This window comes from Antrostomus carolinensis, unplaced genomic scaffold, assembly GCF_000700745.2.
Source record: "Antrostomus carolinensis isolate BGI_N321 unplaced genomic scaffold, ASM70074v2 scaffold9986, whole genome shotgun sequence".
Taxonomy (NCBI): domain Eukaryota; kingdom Metazoa; phylum Chordata; class Aves; order Caprimulgiformes; family Caprimulgidae; genus Antrostomus; species Antrostomus carolinensis.
Window position 1 is genome coordinate 57,032 of NW_010319798.1, and position 19,887 is coordinate 76,918.

The window sequence follows — 19,887 nt, forward strand, 5'->3', positions numbered from 1 at the left end:
ATACAACAGGTGTCTGGAAAAATCCGGGGATGCATAGCTTTAAAAGGTTGATATTTCTGTATATGAGTAGGTACACATACATCTATGCTAGTACTAGAAAAGCAAGCTTGTAAAGTTTATGAATATATTTTGAACCATTTGTGAAATACCCACAGAGCTGTATGATGCTTTGGATTGCTTGCTAGATTCTGGGGACACCTTCTTGTGGCCTTTCAATATAAAAAGAGAGCTTATAAGAACTGCGGAGAGAGACTTTTTACCAGGTTTTGTAGTGACAGGACCAGGGGCAAGGGTTTTAGATGGAAAAAGAGTGGACTTAGATTGGACATAAGAAGACATTTTTTACAATGAAGGTGGTGAGACACTGAAAGAGATTGCCCAGAGAAGCTGTGGGTGCCCCATTGTCCTGGTTTTTAGCTGGGACAGAGCTAGATTGATAGCTGTGAAACTATCCCACAGCCAAATAGGACACATGGATAAAATGAAGCTGAGGTCACTTATTTACTTCAGCCTGTGGTCTGCCTCTCCAGATTTGTTCAGCTTGCTGAATGTGCATCAGTGAACATCCTGATGTTCTCCTACAGGATGTGTCAGCCTTCTGCCAAGTCTTGGTATTAAGAGAAGGGAATTGGAAGCTTTATCAAAATTGTTTGATTAGTCAAAATAATGTCAGCTTTTGAGAGCATGTTTTCAAAATTTAAATAGTTTTGAATAGATCAAATATGTTTCATATAATTATGCATTAGTTTTTATTTTCTTAGTTAATTTTATTTTCTTAGTTAAAATTTATTATTATTACAAGCAATTACTGTCTTTTTGAAAAGTGGTATTAGATTGGGTGCCATTCTAGGCAAATAAATAGACAAAATTGTTTGTAATTTTTTTTTCTCTTTCTCAGGGAATTTTTACGCTTGGGCAATCCTTTGAATTGCGGAGCTTGGGACAAAAAGCTGTTGAAACAGTACCGAGTGCACAAACCCAGCTCACTGAGTTTTGAACCGGAAATGAGAAGTAGGTGCTGAAGTGCTAGAAATTTGCATGAAGAATGCTTCACTGACATCCCCCAATCGCATACTTACATAAAATTTGTAGATAAGCATCCAGAAGAACCTACATTTGCCCCAGCTATGTATGGATGTAAAATAATCAGAACAGTTTGATTGGAAGAAATTCTAAAAGCAGAGGGAATGTAGTACTTTTATTAAATACATCTCCAATGATTTTTTTTTTTTAATTTAAGGAACAGTAACTATTAAATATGATGGTATTTTGCTTTTAAGTCTTGAATAGATCCTGAGTTAGTAGTTATGTAACAGTAAAAGGAAAAATATTTGTTTCAGATACTTTCGTGTGCACATCATATGTCGTTAAACCTATGCAGTGTCTCTCATGGGTTCAATAAGGGGTCAGATAACTGAAATTCCTACACTTAAGAATAATTCCATTTATTTCAGATAGACTTAAGAACCTGGCTCATTATTAGCCTCACTAGTAATGAGAAAGAAATAGAAAGAATTAAAAAGAAAAAAAAAAAAAAAGCACAGTATACCTAATCTGTCAGAAACTTAATCTGTTATAAAGAGGTAGAATTTGAAGTTGGAACACCCACTTTTAATTATGTAAAGTTCAGCAGTCCCTTTTTAACCATTCATTAATTTTTCGTGGTAAATATTTATGGTTTTACTCACTGCTCACTTTCAATATGTTTACTTTCCTAGTATTTTAAATTGAAATCTTTAATAGAATGTAGTAAGCATGTGTTGAGTGATGAGCACATAGTAACTTAAAAATTTTCAAGAAGGGCAGACTTATATCACCTTTAAAAAAATAAAAAAAAACAACTTGATTTTTAGCCTTACAATTAACATCGTGGGAAGCTATTCACAATGTATTTTGATAAGATATTCACTAGATATTCCTAGATTATAGATAAACATACATACATGTATGCAGTGAAAATTTTCATTATACCTTTGTGTGGTATCCTGTCTTGGAATTTCATCCATCTGATAGAATAATTCATATTCTATCAGAAGCTACACATCAGCTCTGATTATCATACTGGAAAGCTACATCTGTTCTCCAGCCGTTTAATGAATCAGTCTGATAAACTGCACTGAATGTTTGTGACGGATTCCACCAGCTGATCCAAACCACTCTTCCATATTCTCTCATTCCTTTTATTGTCCATGAGTTGTACAGCTTAGGAATAGCTGTTCATGTAGTATAGGAGGGTCTCGGTATATGGTAATACAAAGAAATTATTGATAAGTTTACAAAGCATGTGATATTTATTTCTAGGTGTCAACTCCATCGTTGTATGACCAGTTGTAACACATAGTTATAATGTTTTAATTATTTAAAAGGAATTAGAGAGTATCTTGGAAGATACTGAATTACAAGCATTAAGTAATGAAATAAATAAAATATTTGATGTTATGTCATGAGGTTCAGTACATTTAAAAGGAGGAGAGAGAGTCAACTTATCTCTTGCCCAGAACTTTTATTTATTTATTTATTTATTTATTTATTTATTTATTTATTTTTAATAGGGTACTATCACAAGGGAATGCAAACAATGAAAATTGTGAAAAAGTGAGTCTGAAAAGTTTTTAAACTACAAAAAAGAAGGCAAAGCTAGCTTCTGAATACCACAAGTTATGTTAAATTTCCAAAGCTAAGTTTACTGAGCCTTTCTGCTTATTGAAAGCTCTGAGACTTTTAGCTCATTTACCACATCTGAAAAACACGAAGCAGAGTTTTTCCTGCCTGTTAAGTCAAGTATCAGGAATGCACCTGAAACGGAACCTCTGTGGTGACCCCTTGGCTCAATTTTTTTGCTTTACTACAGAATTTCTGTAATACCTTGTGCAAGATGCTTGTGTCTCTGCTTCAGTTGAATGTTTTTATAATGAGAATAATAATTCCCAACTCATAATCTTCTAACTGAGAGGCTGAATTAGTTCACAGTGATTGACAATTCAGCTATTGTGCTCAAAGCAGTACTTGAAAAGTCCAAATGAATAGCCTGAAAATGCCTCCCTTTTGCAATGCTGTGTTGTTTCTTGGCTTCTACCCTAGATAGCATGGTTACCTCAGTGGAAGGTCTGGGTTCTGACAGCGTCTTCAGTTTGCATGAAGACAGCCATTATCGGATAAGCAAGAGCCTGCTCAAGCCAGCAGAAGGGACCACAGTACCCCTGACGAGAGTGAAGTGTTTGGTGTCCATGACAACCCCACATGATATCAGGCTTCACGGATCATCGGTTACACCGGCATTCATTGAGTTTGACACATCTCTGGAAGGGTTCGGGTAAGGTCCTACAGTGCTTTCAAATAGCGTGGGGCACAGTGCGATGTCTTCTTACTTTCTTCTTTCAGAGAAATCCTTCTAATTTTTTAATGGACTGTTTGCAAACCAGGGACATGTGAATTCTTTAAAGAAAAGGAAGGAGTACTTCAAGCCACATAAATTTCCCCTCAGTCATTAATGACTTGAAACCAATGCTTGCTTGCCATATGTGAAAGTAGAAATCAGTATGTATCTAAATGTTGATAGTACCCTCTGAGTTCTGGATTTCACAAGCCTTTTAAAAATGAAGTAATGCTAACATACCCTTGCGGAAACTCATTATTTGCCAGGGTTTATATGCAATATTTGAATGGCCTAAATGCTCAGAAACCCACTTTAAAATACTGAGGAACTTGGAAATGAGGAAGGGGGTAAAGCGGAAGTACAGGTAAAATGGAGAAGGAAGCTATGTTGAGTCCAAATAACTGGAAAAATCTGATTATTAACTGGAGGTGTAGCCTGAACGTAACGCTTAACTCATTTTGTCTTTTAGCACCAAGTATCACCTTCATTTACTGTTTGTTTTTTTCTCTCTCTAATTAAACATCTGCTGAGTGAGGCACTTCATGAGGCTCATGTAATACAATTTAACTTGTCTGTTCAGAAGATGAAAACACGACACCCTTCTCAACATCTGTTTAAAGAAAATGTTTTGTCCTTTTGGTTATAAAAAATGAATAGAAAAAGTCAAAGCACTCATTTTTTTTTTTCTGAGCTAAGGGGACAAAAAAAAATATCAAAAATTGCTATAAAAACTCAGACCAATAATGTAAGGAACAGGTTTTCTTTAACTGCCTGTGGACTGGTCCGTAGGCAGAGGCTGACAAATAGGCCGAAAGCCAGTATCTCGAAGAGGGCAGTGTTGTGAGGTACGTGCAGGTCAGATAATTGTGAATGGCACCTTGAATGGTAAGTAATTGTTCAGAATTTCCCGGAAGACTGATTAAAAGCTTGAAAACCTTGACTAGAAGCTTTATTAAAAGGTTTTTAGTGGCACGAAACACCAAAAATGACAGCTGCTGTGAAGCCCAAATGAGTGTAGCAAATTCTTATGAGATGAGTAGCTCCTCAATGTTTGGTTGGTGGTTTTTTTCAGTCTCTTTTTTAAAAAGAACTCTGAAAAGAGGTAGAAATGATCTGCTGTCCACAGCTGTACCACAGTTTCATAAAACCAGAAGCAGCTCCACCTGACAGAATTATTCATCTTGTTTTTTTCTTTCTAGATCCAATATTTATAGTACTGTACTTATTCAATCTATTTCTTTTCTGACTTGACCTTTGACAGAGCCACTTGCATCTTAGTGCACTTGTTCCAGTTTATTTGGGATGACTGGTCTGAGAGCACCTGGTTATTTGGTAGCTCTCCTGCTCTACATTCTCTTTCCAGCTTTGCGAGGCAAGGATGCGGCACCTGTTTTGTATCTAGCCTTTGTATCCACCACTATGGTCGGGGGAGAATTTTCTTTGAAAACAATAGGTGCTTAAAGCTCTGTTCTACATCCTTCATAAGATAAAATAAAATGTTTTAGAACTGAGAACAACTTGAAACAGGCTAGCAAAATGAATTCTCACTGTGGTTGCTCCAGGAGATTTGTAGGTGCTGGTAATGTGTCAAGAAGTGACTTGTAATTTCAACAAGTCACCTAAGAAGGCTGCTATAATCAATTAGAAAAAAAAATTAAAAAATGTTTAGTCTATTTTAAAGTGCCATGGTGTTTCATGAACAGTTGATGGACCCTTGCAAGTTATCTGCTTAGAGAGAACATGCCTGTAACACCATTGACCATGGGGGATTTGCCCAGAAGATAACATTTTCAAGATGGAGGAAAAAATATATAATGAGAACTGTAATCAAAAGGAAGATACTAGTGATCAGAACCATGGACTGCTGTTGCTTTCAAGATGGGCGGTCAAGTTAACTCTTTATAGCTTACCTGAGAACAAAATAACTCCTAGTTCGGTCAGGCAATTTAGCTACAGTATACTTAAGCTAGCCTACTCAAGTATAAGTGTCAACAAAAGGATGATTCTTCAGCAAGTGGAAGAGCCATCATTTTGCCTCCAGTAGAACAATCTATATACAAACTGGCAGCTGAATTCCTGTGGGGATTCACTCCACCTTGGGTAGGCTGGTCACTGAAACCATCTGGGCTCTTAAAATCTTTTGGTACCTAAAGAAGGTACTCCTTATACCTGTTTCCATTGTGTCCACAGCATCAGTAGCTCTTTTAAGGACCAAATGTAGGTAATTTGGTGAAATATGATCTTACTGTGAGAGTGTACTACTTAAAATAAGAACACCATAGTATGCAATTACCAGATCCTTTGTACATTTAGCTAATCCAGTCTCTTTGAGAGTCCAGAACATCTCAAAGGCTGCAATGAGTTATGGTTGCCCACAAGGGAGCATCTTGTGCTATGGAGCTACATGGGTGTGAGTACCAAAGACATGCTGCCAGAGCTGTTTGCACTGGAGGTGATTTAGCCTCATAAAGAGAAATTTTGAAAATTAATTTCTACTTTTGATGAATATGTACAGTCAAGGAGAATGATGTTGAGAATGATGTATGTTTTCCTAGGCTATGGTTGTTTTTTTTTTATATTGAGCTTTAGTTATCTTGACTTTCATAAACTCTAGTGTGTTACTGGTCTTCTGTTTAACAGCTGCTTGTTCTTGCCAAGTTTGGCTCCCCATAATGCACCTACAAACAATGCTGTTACAACAGGACTTATTGATGGTGCGGTTGTCAGTGGAATTGGAACTGGTAAGTACTCAAGTATGACTGTTAGTAGTGTTTTGTATCTGATGTTTAGTTCTCTCGTATTTCTTTGTTAGCCATGAAGTGATAGGGTGGTGCTGGATGTTGTACATTCATAATTGAGAACTATTTCTGTCTTTTTTTTTTGGATGTGTGTTCCTGTTGCTTTTTGCCCCCAAGTCAGAAAACAGTATAAAATACAAATGTGTGATTTGCTTTAAAATACGAGGCTTTCAGCAGAAGGTTAACTTGTAGTCAAGACAAGCATATAAATAATGAACCTGGATGCATTAACATCAAGTTGAGGTAGTAATGTGAAGAGCATAGGAAATGTGGAATGAATTGCAATGCTGTAGTTGTGGCTTTGTTCTGCTGAATTCTTGACTGAATTTATTACAGGTGTTGTTATACACATCATCACAAAAATCCCTTCTAAATTGTTTGCTATGCCTTATAGTTGTTCACCCTACAGGAACCTGGTGTGCTGCGGGTCTAATTGAATGTGATCACTTAGTTAAAAAAGAAGCTGAGTCTAAAATTAGTGTTAGGCAGTACTTGAAGTCTATGAGCTCTTTCTTGTTCTGTGGGAGCACCCCAGGAGCTGAAATGGAGTCAGTTGTATGTCGTGGGGAGATCTTCTTTAAGAAAGACTTCTTCAGTGAGTCACACCTATTGAGGAAGCATCTCATCATGATAGCAGTTTCTGAGGGCCTGATCCATTTCCACTTTTTTTTTGTCTAGGGAACTAAATCTGGGTTGTTTTGAAAAAGCACAGCTTCAAGAGTTGATTTTTGGTTTTAGAATAGGAGGGAATAGTGTGCAATTCTTGCTTTACTTTGGAAGGAAACCTCTCTGAGCTAGCTTTATGTAGCTTTTCCTCCAAGCTTGAGTCAAAAATGAAAGATGTTGAAGTACATGAAGGAAAAGTGTGAGAAAGCACAGCTGGTAACAACTGAGCTGACATGAAAAAAGGAACAGGAATGAGTAGGTATCCTAAGTACTAGCTACTCCAACTATATAATGGGCTTTCATTTTTGTTTCTAGGTGAAAGATTTTTCCCACCGCCATCTGGTCTGAGCTACTCAACTTGGTTTTGTATTGAACATTTTAGTACACCTCCTAATAACCATCCTGTGAGACTTCTTACTGTAGTGCGGCGTGCAAACTCCTCAGAGCAGCATTATGTATGCCTTGCAATTGTCCTCTCAGCGAAAGACCGGTCGCTAATTGTTTCAACTAAAGAAGAATTGCTTCAAAATTATGGTAAGAGTTGTGTTGTGTCATCAGCAAATTCTGAGAATATTATGGAGATGCAACAGCAAGCAAAAGTTTGTTTTGAACCTAATGTCTGGAAGAATTGTGTGATAGAACTTCAGTTGCAGCTTCACTGGCTGCTAATGGGTTTTGACAATGGAAAAATGTAAAATGTAAACATTCATGTAGAAATGGGGAGGGATTTTTTATAAAGGCAGGTAGAGATAGAACAAGGGGAAATGGCTTCAAACTGGAAGAGGGTAGGTTTAGATTAGATATTAGGAAGAAATTCTTTCCTGTGAGGGTGGTCAGACACTGGAACAGGTTGCCCAGAGAAGCTGTGGGTGCCCCCTCCCTGGAAGTGTTCAAGGCCAGGCTGGATGAGGCTTTGAGCAACCTGGTCTAGTGGAAGGTGTCCCTGCTGATGGCAGGGGGTTTGGAACTAGATAATCTTTAAGGTCCCTTCCAACCCAAACCATTCTAAGATGCATTCTATGATTCTAAACTAAGAAGTTTTTAGAATTTCCAAAGATTCGATGTCTACATATAAAGAATAATTTTTACTGATACCCAAAGTGTTATGGATTTGAAGGAGGGATTATGTCATTGTGCATTCTATGTATGCCTTATGGATTATGGATTTGAAGGAGGGATTATGTCATTGTTTTTGGAAGCTTTTTGCCTTTTATTTGTCTTGTATCATTCATTTTAGACATCATCTCTTGAGGTACAAATGTTAATTATCATTGCTTTGAGGAAGTTTGGAAATAGTAAACTAACAGGTTATGAAGGCTTTTCAATCTGGATAGTCCCAACACTTGAGGGCTATTTGAAGACAATCAGTCATTCACTTCATGTTTTACAGCTGTGATCAGTTTTCAGAAAGAGTTTGTAGCTTCGTTCAGTATCTGTGATCAAAGGTGTAATTACAGGAGGTACAGTGAAGATCTATGTGAAGCTGGTGAGAGGCCAGTCAGTTTGCTAGAGAGAGAGCTATCGGTGCAGTCAGGGGCTTCAGGCTTAGCCATCTCCTGTCTCCTGCCTTGTCCTCTGTCAGGGCCTCCAAAAATGTTCAGTTTTGACAGGCCACTTACATGCCCTGGCTGTGGAGGAGCTGAAAGGAGTGAGGCAACCTTCTGCGTATGTTTCAGGCTTAGCTCTTTACCAGGGCAACACACTGGGTTACCAGTGGTTATCAGAAATCTGTTACTGCTCCTGTTCTTTTGTTTTGAGTAGCAGGCACTAATAAAGAATTCATACAACTGTTATTATTTTAAAAACTCAAACAGCAAAGCACGCTGTTATAGAATATTCCTTATTTTCATGATAAGTGGACATTCATACTATTATTGGCAGTAGTTTCTCTTAGCAGAAATCAGGTTCAAAACCTAAAACTTGAGAGCTGGAGTCTCATAGTACAAGGGAGGAACTGAGCCTTTTAAATTACAAAGATATTGACAGTGGTTTCTTTCTCAGAAGACCAAATTCTCTTATAAGAAAGTTCTTCATATTAATTGCTTTCGCCTGCACTGCAGCTATAGATCATATGTTTTTAGTAAGCCCCTATTATCTAACTCTTTAAAATAAATTGGATTTGAAGAGGCTTTGTCAGAGATCTGAACATCTCTGACTACAAAGACTGGTTTTTAATTGAATGGGAGACTTTGCTTTACTGGAGTCATAGTTGGTGCTGTACCGGCAAGTGCTGTGCAGGTAAGTACCTGAAGAACTGAGATGGCAGGCCTGCCAGCATGGGGACTGGAAGTGCTGATGGTCTATTGTAAGAATAAATGGGGTGCTTTAAGGATCTTTCTTGAGAGTGAGAATTGTGCTCAAAGGTGTTTGGCTGAGAAAAAGAACTTGAGATCATTTTTTTGTATGAAAGTTAGCTCCGAGTACTTTGCTTTTATAATTTTGCTCGTGCTATTTCTAAAGAAATGAGTGTTCTCCCTGTGCAGGCGGCAGTTGAGGTAAGAGGATTAGTGGCTTCTTTTCCTTCAATATGAAAGAAGGAAGAAAGATCTGAAAAGCTTCTGTTTTCTGTAGAAGCATTCCCTGGTGGAGAATTTTTGAGCTTTGTCTTTTTTTGTCCTTTTTTTTCTTTTTTTTTGGTGAGGTTGGGAGTGGGTGGCCTTTCAAGTACAGCATGAATCATTCTGCTTTGTGCTGGAGAAGCTAATGCACCTGCAAACTGACCATGTCCTTTGGTATGAAGTCAAAGGAGGATGCCTTTTAGAGAAATTTTAAAAATAGGTGCTGAGAACTAAAGTGTATTTCAACATTCAGAAGAGAATTCGGCACCTATTAAGGAAGGAACACCTGGGAAATGCTGAAGACTATAGGTCTGTGAATTGGAGATGGGTGGTCAGAAGCTTGTGGTGTGCAGCGCCTGTGGAGAGGCTGGGAGCCAGTTCCTCTGGCTGCACATCTGGAAGGCAGGCATCCATCTCTGACTCCTCTCACTGTTGGTGTGAGGGTGGCTGATGGAGCCGCGGGTGCAGGTCCCCTCACCCCACAGCAGCTGGTGCTCATGTTGGGTCAGCAGCCTTACAACTCAGGCACCATTGCTGATAAGGTGAAGGGAAGGCAAGGGTGACTCACTGAGGTTGCAGTACTGCAGCGGAACAGATGAGATGGCGTGAAGTCTTTGTTTTGACTTGGGCAGAAATGTCTCAGCCCTGAGCTTCCCTTTCAGTAGAAACACTTCAGATAATTTTCCTTAGAAGTGCAAAAAGGGAAGAAGAGAAGCCACTGTGCTGAGGCTGGAGTCACGAGTACCCCATGTCTGTGCTCGATGCATGTCTTGCCAGCCAAACGTTGTATTTGTGGCTTTTATTGAGGGAAAAAAAAAATCTCAACCTCATCTTTAACTTCACTCATGCTCTGTAATTTGGCATGCTTCTGATGCAGACGGTTTGAAAGGCATCTTTTTACTGGTATCTTCTTTTATGTATGACCTAATTGTTTAAGCAAGATAGTGGCAAGCTTATATTGAGTGCCTGTGGCCAGGTGCTGGGGGAGCCGGAGGGGACTCTGTGGGAAGAGGCTGGGGGTGCTGTCCCATGCCTGGAAATGGCCAGTTCCAGCTGCCTCCACAATGGACCTCCCACAAGGACCATAGCTGAGCACAGCAGCCAGGCTGGTGGTGCTTCTGGGAAAGCACATCTAAGAGAGGGTGAAATGCTGCATGGAGTGAGGAGTAAGTTAAAAAATGTGAGAGAAAGTGCCCTGAGGACACCAAGGTGAGAGCCAAAGGAGGGGAGGGGTTGCTCCAGGCGCTGGAGCAGAGATTCCCTGAGGCCACTGGAGAAGACTGCACTGGAGCAGGTAGTGGAGGAGATCATGGTGAAGCAGGGAAGAGTGAGGAGAAAGTCCAGGAATTATGGGTATCTGTCTCTCCACCATAGGAGGAAGGTGAAAAATAGCTCTGTAGATTTGGAGAGACATCTGTTATTTCTGGCTGACTACTGCTGTAAAACCTATTTTAGAAAAGCAGCAAGAAGTTTTTCTCTGACCTGCATAGTAGCACGAGAAAGTTAGTAAAACTTGAGCAAACTAGGCATTCCAGCTAAAATTTCAAAGGGAGGGTAGAAGGGGAGAAGTAAAACTTAATTGTCAAAAGCATAAATTTTTCCTTAGAATTTTCTTAGAGAAGAAATAAGACAAAGGAAGAAGAGACCCGTTGTTGATAATATCAAAAGTGTAGTGGTTTGTTAATGTTAATCTAATGATGTTCAGCTTGTCAAATTGTGACAATTTGATCTGAATACTTTCTCAATAATTCTGATTTAATTCTTTTAATTCTTGTATTTGAAAGTCTAAAGTCGTATCTTGTTAATCATATGACTTCATTCATATCTTAATTGTATTTTTGGTCACATTGTTAACTATATGTTTTGTAAAATTTTGGCTTTAATGTGTTGCTGTAGATTCATTTTGCATAAAGTCTAATGACATAAGAAACTTAAAGCAGATGAGTAACATTTCTACCAGTGCCCTCTAACTGTACTTTTCCTTTAGTTGATGACTTCAGTGAGGAATCGTCTTTTTATGAAATTCTTCCTTGTTGTGCCCGTTTTCGCTGTGGTGACCTCATTGTGGAAGGCCAATGGCATCACCTAGTTCTGGTCATGAGTAAAGGCATGCTAAAGAACAGCACAGCTGCGCTCTACCTTGATGGACAGCTTGTTAACACTGTTAAGGTAAATAAATCTTTAAATCCTCATTTTTGCCAGTTGGAGTGATTTCCCTCTGTCTGCACATGTGTAAAACCACACAAAACAATAACAACAAAAAACCCCCACATTTTAAACAAACAGACAAACAAAAATCCCCCAAAAGCCTACCCAAAACAAAATCAAAAACCAAAGACGAAATGAGGAGCCTTGCACGAAGGGGTCTTTGCTCACTGCATAGCTCAGACACAGCCCTAGTCCTGTTAAGAGAAGATAACGAATACTTCTCGGGCACGAGCAATAGCAACGCTAAAGTGAAGTGGACGTGTTGTATTGAATGTGAGGCAAGTGTCGCACAGCTATGCTGCTGACTAGATTAATTAGAAAGATGATAAAAAGCTGAAGACAACTTAACCCAGGACCATGTAGCAGATCTAATTTTGAGTAAGATGAGAGTAAGACAGTTTTGCCAATTTCACTGTGTTTTTCCTTTCCCAACCCTCTTGCCATCCCAGAAATAGCATCCCCTTGTCAGTGATAGCCACTCAGATGCCCAGTGTTGTTATTAGTTGATTGTAAATGAAACACATTTAGTTGTAAAAGTCAGTATTTTGTTGTTAGGTGGAAGAAACTAGGAGGCCAGAAGCAGAGAGCAGTGAAGAGCACTGTGGACCTGTCCACTGAGCACAAAGTATTCCTGACCTGTAACTGATAACCAAAGAGTATTTGGCACCTGGTAGGCATGGGTATTAAGGGAGTAAACTAATCCTGGTATGGGGTGCAAATTAGCTAGTGTTACTGTTACTGCTATTGGTAAAACAATATTTTGACTTTCAAAGTTTACCTTTCGGTATTCCTTTTGCAGAAAGAGAACTGTACTTGTTATGCTAATAGCTGTAATACATGAGTGCGTATCTGGCCATACGTGACTACATTCAATAGCTGGTAACAGAATTTTTGCAAAGTAGATAGAAAATGCCTGTGAGATTGTTACTGTCGTTATATATAGGTCAGCATCTTCTCTGTGTATTTGTTTTATTGCCATCTGAACACCTTATCAACTGGAGTTCATAATGTTTGCACTTTAGCTTGAAACAATATAATAACAAAAGGCATATTTTCACCAGCTGAAGAAAGAGGAGAAAGAACACTGCTTATGCAAGATAAAATAATGACCATCATAAAGCACCGTGTTTTTAAAAGCAAGATGCGCCCTTGTTCTTTAGCATTTTTAAGCACAGAACTCATATGTTCTCTTGCTGTTTCCATACACACCTTCATCTTTTGAAAACCACTTAAATTCTGATTTTTACATTTACCTTCTGGTTAAGGTTCTTCACTGACTTTTACGGTATAGTATCAGAATATGACACGTTACATAGCAATCATTTGTTATGTACCCTAGTTTGCAAATCGCTTTCCTGAATTTCTGATCTGTCTACTTTCTTTTCACAGTACCCATGCTATCTCAATAACTTCACTGTGTTTTTCTCCCTTACAGCTTCACTATATTCATAGTAGCCCTAGCGGGTCTGGTTCTGCCAACCCACCTGTAGTCAGCACTGTTTATGCCTATATTGGCACACCACCCGCACAGCGCCAGCTCTCTTCATTGGTGTGGCGTTTGGGCCCTACACATTTCCTGGAAGAAGTTTTGCCTGCCCCAGGTGTTAGCACCATTTATGAACTGGGACCAAATTACGTCGGAAGCTTTCAAGCAGTATACATACCATGTAAGTACAATTCAAATGGCAGCCAATAACTTGGCCCAGGTGTAGTGGAATCTTCTATGTGCATATTGGCAGAAGAAGTGAGAAAGGGGAGAGTATGTGGTATGAGAGAGGAGAAGCTAGCTATTCATAGGAAGAAGATTAGTAGCACCTACTGAAGAGGATGATAGAAATCTAAATTACTGTTTTAACATACTTCTGGTAGCTCTTGTACTGAGATATGATAGAAGTGCTTATATTCCTCACTTTGGTTTGAAACCAGTTAGAAATGCTTGGAGCTGTCATTATTCGTACTATATATTATATTTCTCTGTAGAAAGTGAAATTGGAAAGGCATTTTAACTTGTTGGTTTCTAATGATAGCACTCATTTGCAGATCTGCAGTGTATTCTGTACTTTAAACACAGCTGTCTTGAAATGTCATTGTTTGTAGGGCCTAAATAGGTCAGCTGAGAAAAATCAAACATGGAGGTATTGTGGTGCAGCAGATAGTCTTTAAGTATTGGTTGCAAACAAATATGGACAATTCTGTTAAATTTTTTAAAGTGTTAGTGTTTGAAATTGTGGGGAGTGCAATACAAAAGATGTGAATAACCTTGATAGAAATGTGTGTCCATAACTATTTTTAACTATTCAGGCAGCAGATTCTTCATTATCTCAGGTAAGATGAACCATCACTAGTGAGGTTTTCCTCTTCTGTATGGCTCCTTGTCTTTCTGTGCAATTAAAGTACCTCGCTGACATCAGTATTATGTCAGAAGATGCTCATTGCTTTATGTGAGTATCACAGGGCTTTTCAGTGAAACAAATAAAAATGGGGAACATGTGAAGTTGTCTTGTCCTTGCATTGTCTTTCCCCATGAGGACCATAATGTTCTCCAGCTCTTCAGGAGAGAAATTGTCACCATCTCAAGGAAGGAGGCAGTGAGTGACAAGAGTGGTAGGAAAATAAAAGTATGTACAGGGAGTGCACAAGGTCTTATTTTTCATAGTGAAAGCTTTCCCTAGAGTGGTGACAGACACACACACCCCCCAAGTGTAGATGATCTTCAAGCTGTGAAAGAACGACCTATCATGAAAAAGAAAGTAGCTTTCCTTACCCATCTTGAGTCAAAAACTTTAGGGAATTTAATTTTGTCATTTACAGATCTGTGTCACGTACTTACTTTTTTAATAGCTAGACAAACCTAGCAAGCAACTCTGGATTTAGGTATAGGCTAGTCAATTATAATTTCTCCTGGAAGGCATTTTGACTGGTGCTGTGCAAGTACCAAATTAACCAAAGTAAATTCTGTGAATGTGAATTTGTTCACTTACACAAATTAAAGATCTTCCTGCCTTTATGCTAAAGCCATGTTCACCAGGAAGCCCACAGTAACTTAGAGTTCTTCAGCTTTTTCCAGTGTGGAGGTGTATTTCTCCTGCACAAGTTTTGCTCAGTTTGTTATATTTCAGGAGTGATGTGCTCCAGAACAAAGGGCATATTTCTGTTTGGGGATAAGCTTCTGTTCATTGCATGTGCACTGTGCCAAACCCTCAAGTGTTTGATAGGGGGTGCAGTGTGAAGCTCTGTATCTTACCCTTTTATCTTGGCCTGTCTTTCCAAAGTGCTTGTTTTTCCTTTTTGTAATGATTATTTGTGGGAATCTTGGAGAAGGAAAGAGCCCTTTCAGTCTTCCAGTGTTTTGCTTTACAGTGTAGTTGTGTCTGATTTGCCATTTGCCCATACAATGCTCTTTCAGAAGTTTCATCCCTGTCTTCAGCGGGCAAGATTGCCATCTTCTGAGAGCTTGTCCTGTGTTTAAACAAAGTGAAAGACCTGATACTTTTTAAGAGACCCCTCCTTGAGCAGTTACTAGTTCAGGAGAAGGAATTCCTTTGTATGTTCATTGAAATGGAGGAATGTTCACAGGACATCTGTGAGAGCAGAGGATCCAATGAGGATTGCAGAGGATCCGGTGAGGATTTCATTTGTGGGGGATCAAAGACTTCTGAAACTCTCTCTTAAGAGAGACTTGACCCTGGTTCAAAAAATTGGGTAGACATACAGCTTGTCATTGATTTCAGTGTTAGGTGAGAAGCCTTCATGCTTTTTTAATTGCATTAATGTGTTTCACTGGAGTTGCAGATGCCTTTTGACCTGGAATGAAGATGCAGAAGTGAATCTCTGTATTGAGCTTTCAGGTGCTGAGTTTTGTATGCTTCCTCTAAGAAGTTTATAGCATTTGCAGTGCCTCACAAGAAGCATCCACTTTTGGAGCAGTGGATACAAAATACTGAAGCTACGGTTATGTATTCTCTTCAGTGCCTGGGCCTTTTGGTCTTTATTCAGTCTTGCATCTCTTGTACCAGTCTCTGAGGTGCTTTTCCTAGCAAACCATTGTAAAAAGCCCATTGTCACAGGCAAAGATGCAGATGTACCAAATACTTCTGGTTTTTGATTACTTTGTTTTTTCTTCGGGTGGGAAGGGAAGTGAACAGCCCTTAGGCTGTACACAAATTGAGTACAGGAGTATTATTGCCTTCCAAAAATTCTTCTGTTGCTTGGCCAAGCCACAGGGTACCAGTTGCCATTATGTGTTAATATTGTAGACCTTTTTGAAAAGAAATGTTTGCTGTGCATTGCTCTTTCATCTCAAATAGTAGATTTATTCCACGACTCGTGTGCTATCAAGCTATTCTTGGGTACAGTGAGCAAGTATTCAAAGACAATATAAAATCTCAGCTTTTTGTAAAACCTTTCTTTTATACCTGTTCTACAATATAATGTGCTTGAGATTTAAAATTGTAAAGAAAAACAGTGCTATTATGAAATAAAATTTTATTCTGTCTTTAAGGCAAAGATTCGAAGTCTGAAGGGATCAACCCGTCTCCAGTATCTTTGGTACCAGAAGAGAAGGTTTCTTTTGGTCTCTATGCACTGTCAGTTTCTTCATTTACAGTGGCAAAAATAAGGAAAGTTTACAACAAGTTGGATAGTAAAGCTATTGCCAAACAGGTATGTTGGGAAATGAGTTGGTTAATGTGTACTACTTGTTTGTTCCTTTCTTTTAACTTCTCTCAAGGCAATGTGGTCCGTGCAACCAGGAACAATAATGTACTTGTCAAAAGAGTTACCCATAATCACTTTCATGTTTAAAAAAGAAAAAAAAAAAAATTGAGGGAGGTTCTACTAGATTTTATTCACATTCTTATAATTACTAGTAGCTATGTATCTTAGCACCTTTTGGAGGTATTTTGACTTTTTAGTGTAGTTGGCAGTTGTAATCCTGTTGAAAACCAGTTAAGTTTAAAACCAGTCAATGATATAACCAGTTATATCATTGAACGATATTTCTACTGCTGCAAATGAACAAAGATGATATCTTAGTCCTCTGACTATGATTCAGATTTGGAAACCAGAGTATTGATTTACTTTTTTTTTTTTAAGTACATGAAAAGTCAGTGAATTATTTGTACAAAGAACCACCTATGAAGAAAGACTGAGGATATTCAGTCTGAAGAAGAGAGGGCTCTGAGGAGACCTTATTGCAGACTTTCAATACATACATGAGACTTAGAAGAACAATGAGAGAGACTTTTTACCAGAGTGTGTAGTGACAGGACAAGGGGCAAGGGTTTTAAACTTAAAGAAGATGGATTTAGATTTGGCATAAGGACAAAACTTTTTAGGTTGAGGATGGTGAGGCACTCAGAGGTTGCCTAGAGAAGCTGTGAGTGTCCCTTCAGGGGAAGTATTCCAGGTCAGGTTGGATGGCAATTTGAGGAACCTGATTTAGTGGAAGATGTCCCTGTCCACAGGAAGGGGATCTGACTAGATTATTTCTAAAGGTCCCTTTCAACCCAAACCATTCTATAATCTGGTGGAATTATTTTTAAAGTTAGTTTCATCTTCCTTAAATATCGGAGACTGGAGATTTCTCTTTAGAGAATGTCTTAATGACTCTAGCATAGTTTTATTTTGTTATAAGTTGCTCAGTCTTTATCACAGGAGGAAAATACACAAGTTATGTTCAGGCTTATGTAAAAAACCTTCTTCCCTTTAGCCCTCCTTTTTTTTTTTTCTTCCCTGTTTTGTTCAGCTGGCAATTTCTTCTCATGAAAATGCCACACCTGTGAAGCTGCTACATAACTCAGCAGGTCATTTGAATGGACCAGCACGCTCCATTGGTGCAGCTTTGATAGGATATTTGGGTGAGTTGAGTGCTTGAGAATTATTATGTTTAAACATGATTAATTACTTGTCAATAAGAACTTAGGTCTAGAAGATATTTCATGTCATTGATTAATGTTAATGATACATTGTTAAATTTATTTAACAATTGTGTATTTTATGAACAAACTATTATCTTTTTTCTTTTTTGCTAACATAGGATGCTTGTTTCAGTTTATAAAAGTTATTGTTATGAAACTATACTTAATTATTTTACCTTAGGTCATAAACTATTTTCCAGTGCAATATTTCCTTCACTTCTGAGGTGTCGTAGTTCTTCTAGTGATACTCTTTTCGTAATTCAAGCAACGCTAGAATGCAAATTATTTGCATGTATTCACAGTGATTTCCAACAATAATTAGATTTGATTTGATTTTAATTTATTTTCTCTGCCTGTGCTCAGGAGTAAGAACATTTGTCCCTAAGCCTGTTGCCACTACACTGCAGTACATTGGTGGAGCTGCTGCTATTCTGGGTCTTGTAGCCATGGCATCAGATGTAGAAGGGCTGTATGCAGCTGTGAAGGCCTTGGTCTGTGTGGTAAAGAGCAATCCACTAGCCAGCAAAGAAATGGAAAGAATCAGAGGTTATCAGGTATGTAAGAACTGTCTTAAAACAGACCAGACTGGTTTAATTTCACTGTCTGTCCTAGCTGTTCCTGTGGAAACTCCTTTTTGGGTTGTGGTAACCCGAGTTTCTGCTCTTAAGAGTTTACTGAGTTCTTGGCTAATTAGTGTAGATGAGTTATTTAGGATGGCATTTAAAGGAGAAGGTAGAAAGTTTTGCTAAGCAGTTGTGCATGTTTAGCTGCTTTCCTGAAACTGACCCTTCATTAACAGTAAGGAAGAGCACAACTATGGCACTTAGTGGTTGTGAATCCACCCCTGCGAGCCCAGGAGCTTCTATCTCCATGATCTGCCAGCAAGAGAGAAAGATAAGGACACATGAAGAAAACCAAATAAGTGCACTCCTAGAATTGCCATTTTGATGAGACTGCATACACTTTCTCATTAGTAATGCTGCTTGCTTTCAGGCTGAAGATTTCTTAATTCTCCATTGGGGTGGGGGAAGTGCAATCAGTTATGCAGAAGGATTGGTTGACTGACTTGAAAAGATCTCTACACAATAATTGCATTTTACATTGCTCATGAAGACTACTGTACTGAAATGGAAAGTTCATGCTGTGGTTTGGGCAGCGTATGTACAAACCTCGTAATGCTAATGACTAGGATAGTTACATTGAAACGTATTATTCCATGTAGCCTGTTGCAGACCTTGGCTTACTTTGATCAAACAAATGTAGACAGTGTCCTCCTTGCTCCATAAGCAGTTGGTGGATCACCATATACGACCCTAGGTTCCACTTGTTTTGACCTCAGCAAATAACATGGTTGGAGAGAGATTCCCAAAAACATGTATTTCTTTAGTAATGTTTCAGGGAGAATGGTGCAGTGGATCAGGTCAGTATGTTGAGAGTTTAACAAGTTTGAATCGGAAGATGAGAAATAGCAATAGTACATCTGGAGACTTGTTGTTTCCCAACCCAGTTTATAAGAAGTTAGAGCAGAAATGAGGACCGAAAGGATGACATCTACAATCATGCCTAGCGCAACAAAGGGTGGCAAGGAGAATCCAAAGTCAGGCTTATTCAGATTTATGTTGTCATGGCTACTTTTCTTCAGTGCTAGAATACCTCTTGTTTGTGCATGTGGTACTCTAGGAGTGCTCTGTTTAAGTCTGACTTGTCCATTGTTGCTGTCCAGGAACACAACTATCTGAGAATGTATCATGTGCTGTCTTAAACTGTGATTGACTACTAGAGAGCTGAGGTGTGTCTGCGTGTGCCTAGTCCTTAGGGCCTAGATACTGTCTGCTGTGTAGAACAAATGTTTTGTGAGCCGGAGAGTGTCCTGGAGGTCACCTTTTCTGATCAACCATAATGACACTTTCAAGCTTTTTCATCAAGAGTTATCAACTATTGGACATACTTTAAGGGTCTTCTCAAAAGAGATATTTCACCCATGCTTCTTTGTGCTTAGACAACATTGCTGTGTGTTGATAGCCTACTAATTCCTTTTCTGTTTGCTTGTTCAAGTTGCTGGCAATGCTGTTAAAGAAGAAACGATCCCTTCTGAACAGCCACATACTCCATCTGACTTTTTCCTTGGTGGGAACTGTCGATAGCGGGCACGAGACCTCCATTATTCCAAATTCTGCTGCCTTCCAGGATCTGCTCTGTGATTTTGAAGTATGTAAAGCTGCACAGAAAGAGATGATGATACTGGATAATGATTAATTCAGGTGCTGATAGCATACCTTAAATATTGAACAACAGCAAACTAGGTTGTTATCCCGAGAACTTACTAGTTCATATATAGTACAGTAAAGCAGCTGAGCAGCAAG

The 19,887-nt window shown here is 38.8% G+C and overlaps 1 protein-coding gene across 1 annotated transcript in view; it reads left to right on the top strand.

Annotated features, from left to right (window-relative positions):
* The window catches only part of WDFY3 (WD repeat and FYVE domain containing 3), a gene marked incomplete at its 3' end in the record, with an annotated part of 84,341 nt that overhangs the window by 45,510 nt on the left and 18,944 nt on the right, over window positions 1-19,887 (top strand). Inside the window, exons 15-24 of the mRNA XM_029085294.1 lie at window positions 899-1,011; window positions 3,082-3,313; window positions 6,017-6,117; window positions 7,156-7,374; window positions 11,386-11,567; window positions 13,042-13,273; window positions 16,108-16,268; window positions 17,353-17,464; window positions 17,888-18,078; window positions 19,580-19,732. Coding sequence (XP_028941127.1) covers window positions 899-1,011; window positions 3,082-3,313; window positions 6,017-6,117; window positions 7,156-7,374; window positions 11,386-11,567; window positions 13,042-13,273; window positions 16,108-16,268; window positions 17,353-17,464; window positions 17,888-18,078; window positions 19,580-19,732 — 1,696 coding nt within the window. The remainder of the gene's footprint in view (window positions 1-898; window positions 1,012-3,081; window positions 3,314-6,016; window positions 6,118-7,155; window positions 7,375-11,385; window positions 11,568-13,041; window positions 13,274-16,107; window positions 16,269-17,352; window positions 17,465-17,887; window positions 18,079-19,579; window positions 19,733-19,887) is intronic.